Source organism: Cyprinodon variegatus, unplaced genomic scaffold (assembly GCF_000732505.1).
Source record: "Cyprinodon variegatus isolate N-32 unplaced genomic scaffold, C_variegatus-1.0 Scaffold286, whole genome shotgun sequence".
In the NCBI taxonomy this organism is placed as follows: Eukaryota; Metazoa; Chordata; class Actinopteri; order Cyprinodontiformes; family Cyprinodontidae; genus Cyprinodon; species Cyprinodon variegatus.
In genome coordinates, this window is record NW_015150739.1 from 458,349 (window position 1) to 464,759 (window position 6,411).

Sequence of the window (6,411 nt, forward strand, 5' to 3'; positions counted from 1 at the left end):
ATCTTTATTGCATCAATTAATGGTTTTATATACAGTTAGAGTCTCTCCATTTTTTTTCTGCAGAAAACCATAAAATGCAACTATTATTTTATGGTGTGAAATACATTACTCATCTCCCCCCCCCCCCGCTATGAATCAGTAAATTGTTAGCTTTTTCTCAACTGTCTGAAGCAATGAAATTAAAGACAATGTTGTCAATACTGCCGCAAAGTATCACATGATTTCCCATAATTTACAGCAGCTCATGAAGGATGGTATCATCGCCTTCGTATTAGAAACCGGTCTTGAGGGATTAAGTGTCTGACTGAAGGTCATCAGTGGCCTCTTGAGTGAACATAAGAGCCCTTTGTGGTCAGGTTAAATGCACCTGACAGGCCGATGCAGCGGAGTCGCCCCTTTTTAATTGACATGTAACGGTTTCATGTAGAGCCAAACTGTCTGCAACACTTCAGCTGCTGGAAACCAGAGCTCAACCACCCACTGCTGTGGTTATTGGGATTCATGTCACAAGCATGAGAAAGAAAAAAAAAAAAAACACAAAAAAACCCCAGAGTACAATACGGAGGATACAGAAAAATGTTTCAACTGTATAATGATTAATAATCCCCGACTTCTATTGTATGAATTTAAGTTTATTATGATTTTATCAGGAAGAGTGAATGAATTTTTAGAAATATTCCAAAATAGGCATTGCTTCTGTATTTTGGGGCAAATTTCTACCCATTTTTCACATTTGGACACTGGCGTTTTTGTTTTTTTATGTTTCTTATGAAATAATACCGGTTCAGTCCGACAGCGAAGTGAGGCTCTCTCACAATTTTTCAGTTTTACCAAAGATCTAGAATTGTCTAAGACAACTTCCCTGTCCCAGCTAAAGAAAAGCATTCCATAGCATCATGCTGCCACTACCGTGCTGCCCAATATCAACAGTCCACCATTTCAAGTCCTACTGGCTGACTAGATAAATCTAATGGTAGTTTCATTTAACCAGAGCACCTTCTTCCACAGGTCCTAGAATAAATTATTTAAAGGTTAATTAGTCATTAATTGGCTAAAGTAAACGATAATTTTCACAAGCAGGAACTCACAGGTTTTATATGAACTCAACTCTGAACAGCAGCCGGACAATAATTTACTTTCGCTCAAAGAACAACCCCTCTGACTGTAATGGTCTACAATTAAAGCAACTTTATTTTAAGGTTTATTCAAAAATCGGAAAGCAAAAGGCCGATTTATTTCACATCCAGAAATTAGCTTTATATCTTCACCAAATCAAACTAATTTCGAGGAAGCCGAAGCAGAGAACTTGCACAATAAAAATATCTTTGTGCTTAAATGTATTCTGAGAAATTAGCCCATTGAAACTTTAAAAAAGCATTTATGACATTTAACACAATCCTTGTAATCGTAAAGTTTGAAGAAATATTTTAAGATTCTTTCCGATTCAGTGTAATTTTTTTCTCGATTTTTGCAACCATGATTGACAGCATGCAGGTTTGGTGGTTCTCCATCAGTTTACCCGGTAACAAAGCAGAAAGTACTTTGAACAACAAAGCTATGGTGTCTATCAGCACAGGTCAGCGTCTGGGGGCAAGTGTAGCCCCTAGCATAACCAGTGAATGATCACTTTGTCTCTGCTTTGACACATTCCTAATAAGTCTCATATTCTCCTACTGGTATGTGAAAACTTTGGAGAATGAAGTTAATGCTAAAAGTTAATAAAAAGCTTTTATTATCAAATCACATCAGCAGTTACTCGATATGAAAATATGGAGCCTGTTAAAGTGACAGCATTCTACAGTCAAATACACAGTTGGCTGTTGAAGGTTATCTTTTATAACAGCATAACTCAGGACAATAGAAGAAAACACAGAAAACATATATATATACACTGCGGGAATAACAGCAAACAAAGAGATGTAAAAAGTTGTGAAGGGAAAGCAGAAATAATATTAGCACAGAGGATCACGGAGTCTGGCAAGGGGAGAGATATTCTCCAGTTTTAGGTTGACCTGCAAAAAAAGAAGAAAAATTAGCTCAAGGACAGAAAAATATGGCGTTATATGTATCCTGTATAAAGCAGAAAATAAATTGAAACTTAATTTGTTTATTAAAAGAGGTATACACTGTTTGTAAACCCTGAGACAACATTTTACAACTACAGGTCCTTTAGAGTTCATCTCTACCAGCTTAGATATTGAAATATTTAAACATCCATTGCTTGGAGCTAAATGTCAATCAGTTAACATGCTTCAGGTGTTTGCACACTTTTATAATTTGAACTAGTGAGGAAATAAGTGTTTGAACACGATTGCTATTTTTGCAACTTCTCCCACTTTTGTATTAAGTTTTTGGAACGGCTCATTTTCTACAAACCACCAAAAAATGTATCTACAGCGAAAATAATGGTTGAATTTTATTTTACTCATCACTTGTACTGTTTCTAAAGAGTCATGCAGATTTTTTTCCAGCTGTGCTGTGTGCAAAAAACAGCTAACTTGATAGTAAAGGTTGCAGAACACTGCATTAGACACAATCCTCCATTCGGGACTCATGAGTACATAAACTAAATATACATGTTGATGTATGCATGTATAATCAAAGCTTGGTATGCATAGTGATACCAATCTATGCGTTTCTCTTATATTTTGCACTTTCAAAAATGAGGAATAGTCCAAGTGCACTGGATTTTGGCTGGAGATTACAATATACAAAGTAGTTGGTTGCAACTTCGACCAGGTTTTGGCTAATCTGCTTATGGCGTTTAATTACAAAAACCACAGGTATTCCAAACTGGAAAGCTGAAGCTCTTTTAATGTGTCTTTCAATTTTCTAATATTGAAAAGGATCAAAAGAAATATGGACCAGTCTGTTATGCAGCTGAATATGCAATCTGAAAACACACCTGAGTTGAAGAGAGTGTAAACTGCCAGTGTGCTTTTGTAAAATGAAAAGAAAAAAAAATCAAGAGCTCACTTGGGCTTTGTCTCAGCATCTGTTACTTGACGAATGAAGATAGCGTCCTCTGGATGGGAGATGTCTCCTTTCTCAAACATGTAGGAGGAGGCAATGGCCAGCATGGTACCATCATTGCTGAAAGCCAGTGAAGCAATGCTGGTAGGGTAACGGTGGAACTGACACAGGCGCTTTTTGTTGAATGGATCCCAGATATTGACAAAGCCGTCGGAGCCACCTGGCAAGAGGAGGCTCAAGGTCAACCTCAGAAGTTTAACAGTGAGTTACACCAGAGATTAGATCTTTATTAAAGGTCATAGGAAGCTTTAAAATCAAATCACCTTAAAACACAACAAAATAGTTACAAAAACGCTAAATTTAAGACCTTTGAAAAACGTTTTGCTTCGATTTTAGGCTGAGTTAATTTATTAACGTTTATTTGATGTTTGAGGCAAAATATGCAAATGTGTTGCCTTTAGGGGATAGGTTACCTTTAGAGATAAATTCCACAGCCAGAACTATAGGGGCCAACATCTTTTTTTTTTTTTTTTTTTTGAGTTTATGTTAAGAACAGTTTGCTATCCTGTTTTAGCTGAAGACAGCAACCTTGTTTTGTGATAAAGGCATAAACCAGTCACGCCATCTTCACCTGTATGATCTCCCCCTAGCCCACACTAAACTGAGTAATATTAGCAGGGCCAGATTCAGGTGCCATACCAGAGTCTCTCCTTCAGCAGCAAGGCTAATTTTTAAAGCTTGCGTACCCAAAACCCAGGACCTGAAACCTGCATACCCCGACACAAATGTGATCTATAAAAAATTTGCTTGCTTTGGAAATTTGTGGCCCCTCGCTCAATTTCTGATCCATCAGATGATGACTGAGGTGGGGAATTGAAGCCAGACTCAATAGCATTTCCTCTCAGATGCCTTTAAAAAAATAATTAAACAAGTCGTGCAGTGTGTCTTAAACAGCAGCGCATCTTGACACATCTGAGGCGCATGAGGTGCTTCACAAGCAGCAGATGCTGGAGTTGGAAAAATTTAACTTTTGCTCTCAACATGCCACATAAAACAATCAGAAAAGCTGATGCAGATTGCTATGATCACTCCTCTGAAACTGTTTATTGACTTAAAATGTTGAAAGCTGCCAGCAAAATATATTTTCTTATTATTCTCGTGCCTGCATGTTGGCCTTGCGTACATGAAAAACACTAAGATCTACTTCCACCCATCACGAACAGTAGCCTAAACCCCCAAAGAAGCAACTGGGTCTGAGGCAGCTGCTGCTGGGAATTCCCAGTGACAGCGCACCGTCGCGAGACTCCGACAGGGAAAAAATTGTTTAAGGCAGTATCGTAATCTACCTTAAACTGAATATGTTTTTAGATGGACTTTGTCACTTAAAAACACTTATCACAGCCACTTATCACAGCAAATATAGGAACGCCGCTGTCTGCCACTGAATAAAGCAGCCCAAGCATTAGATGCATCTGGACACACTTTACTGGACGCTCTTCAGGAGCATCAGAGATGCTCTTGCGGTGCGTCTAACCTCAACGTATACAAGCATCAGAAATGAAGCAGCAGAAGCTTTTATAGCATAATGTCCCTATGGAAAACTTTTTTAGCGGGAACATGCAGGCTGCACTGTTGGAAGCAGGTAAGATTGAAAGTTAACAAAAACCCATCGAATGCCTGATGACTATAGGTTTATGTTGGAGGGGTTTTTATTCTTTGAGACAATACTGTCCCTAGAATGGGGGGAAAAACAAAAGCCAACAAAAATAACACCTGGGGAGGAGGGCGCGATCCTTACTAAATCTGTCATAAATTACAAAACAGATGCCACAATTTTTTCATGATTCTTCAAAATAATTAGAATTTTTTTTTCAGAAAGATCAATAAATGGATGTGGCTCGTGGATAACGGTGGGCTTATTTTTCCCCTTTGGACATTTACAACTGCTATAAATGCCCTTCAGCGCAACACACCTGCTTGTGTAACACATGAGCTTACATTTACAAAATAAGTACTAAGATAAATCAAAATGTGACAATCAAGTTTCATAATTCGTTTCAGTGTCAGATGTATTTTTAACAGAGTAGATAAACAGACATAAAAGCAGTCCTGGCTACAATTTCTCCTCTGTTGGTTTGCAGATTATGTTGTAGTATTTGTAGACTGTCTTCAACTTATTATACATGAAACAATCAAGTTTCAGCTTTTGCAGTAAGTTTAAATTACATTTTCTGATTGCTTGAATTAACCAAACCTAAAAATGATCTAATGTCTTCCGTATGAAATTTCCACCTATAGTCAAGGGGACATACTTCCCATAATCAGGAAAAAAGTAGTGTAACAAAGGCAAAAAATGTAGCTGAATTCCACCTCAAAATGCAGGAAATAGCATTTTAGAGTCTAAATTTAAAATTTTTTAACCTAAAGATGCGATACACTAAGGTGTAAACCCTATGAAATATTCCTAATTGAAAGCCTGCTTGTAAAGGTTCTTTACAGCCAAAGGTTTTCATGCACATTACTGGAAATTCATTGTACCTGTTGCAAAGGTGTTGTGGAAGCCATGAAACGAAATGGCGTTGACAGGGTAGACCTGTTCAATTCCCTCCTCCTTTAACCTGTGGCACTTGAAGGCGTATTTCTTCTTCTGAACCTCCTGGCTCGGATCCAGGTACTCCACAGCAACACGACCTTCGATTGAACTCAACACGTAGCCCTGAAGCCATTACAAATAAAAAAAGAAAACATTACACTCAGCCTTTCTCTTAATACTAAATTAATAGCATAACTCAGGAGTGAAGCCTTGATCAAATCCAACACCGCCTGCAGATTTTCCTTGCCATGTAAAAGGTTTACCTGTTTGTTGGGGAAGGCTCTGATGCAGCGAGTCTGATACTTGAGGCTGGACTCTCGTCTTTGCTGTACGTAGCCCATGTTTCGTAAATCCCACACCAAAACTCGTCTTCCTGCTGTACCCACAATCAGCCTGTCTCCAGCCACAGAGAGGGTGTAGACCTTTAGAAAAGAGGTAGGTTTAGAACCAGTGAGATCTCTGAAAAAGTTTAAAGGGAAAAAAGCCATAAAGTACCCTCTACTCTGTTTTGCTACCTTTTCAGGTTGAGTAAAGGTGCCAGCATTGCAGGGCGTTCGTGGATCCCACAGTCGGACTGATCTGTCCCAGCTCCCAGTTACCATAACATTTACCTCCGGGCAGTACTCCACACAACGAATGGGGGCATCATGTGCCCCCACTACTGTATCTGTTTAGATAATAAACATTAGAACAATTAACATGTTGTAATACAAAAGTATAAAGACAGATTTTAGTTATAAAAGGCATGCAGCAGTTACCAGATTGAAAAAAGTAAGGCTTCATAACAGGTTAAGTTTTTTGTCATTCTACTACTTATATGATAATAATTACATAATGATACCAAA

General features: G+C 38.2%; 1 protein-coding gene across 1 annotated transcript in view; it reads right to left on the reverse strand.

The window, feature by feature from the left end:
- Positions 1-1,537: 1,537 nt before the first annotated feature.
- The window catches only part of bub3 (BUB3 mitotic checkpoint protein), an 8,582-nt gene continuing 3,708 nt past the window's right edge, over positions 1,538-6,411 (reverse strand). Inside the window, exons 2-6 of the mRNA XM_015383503.1 lie at positions 6,082-6,233; positions 5,830-5,988; positions 5,512-5,689; positions 2,977-3,193; positions 1,538-2,012 (exon numbers count right to left, since the gene is read on the reverse strand). Coding sequence (XP_015238989.1) covers positions 2,003-2,012; positions 2,977-3,193; positions 5,512-5,689; positions 5,830-5,988; positions 6,082-6,233 — 716 coding nt within the window. The 3' untranslated portion in view covers positions 1,538-2,002. The remainder of the gene's footprint in view (positions 2,013-2,976; positions 3,194-5,511; positions 5,690-5,829; positions 5,989-6,081; positions 6,234-6,411) is intronic.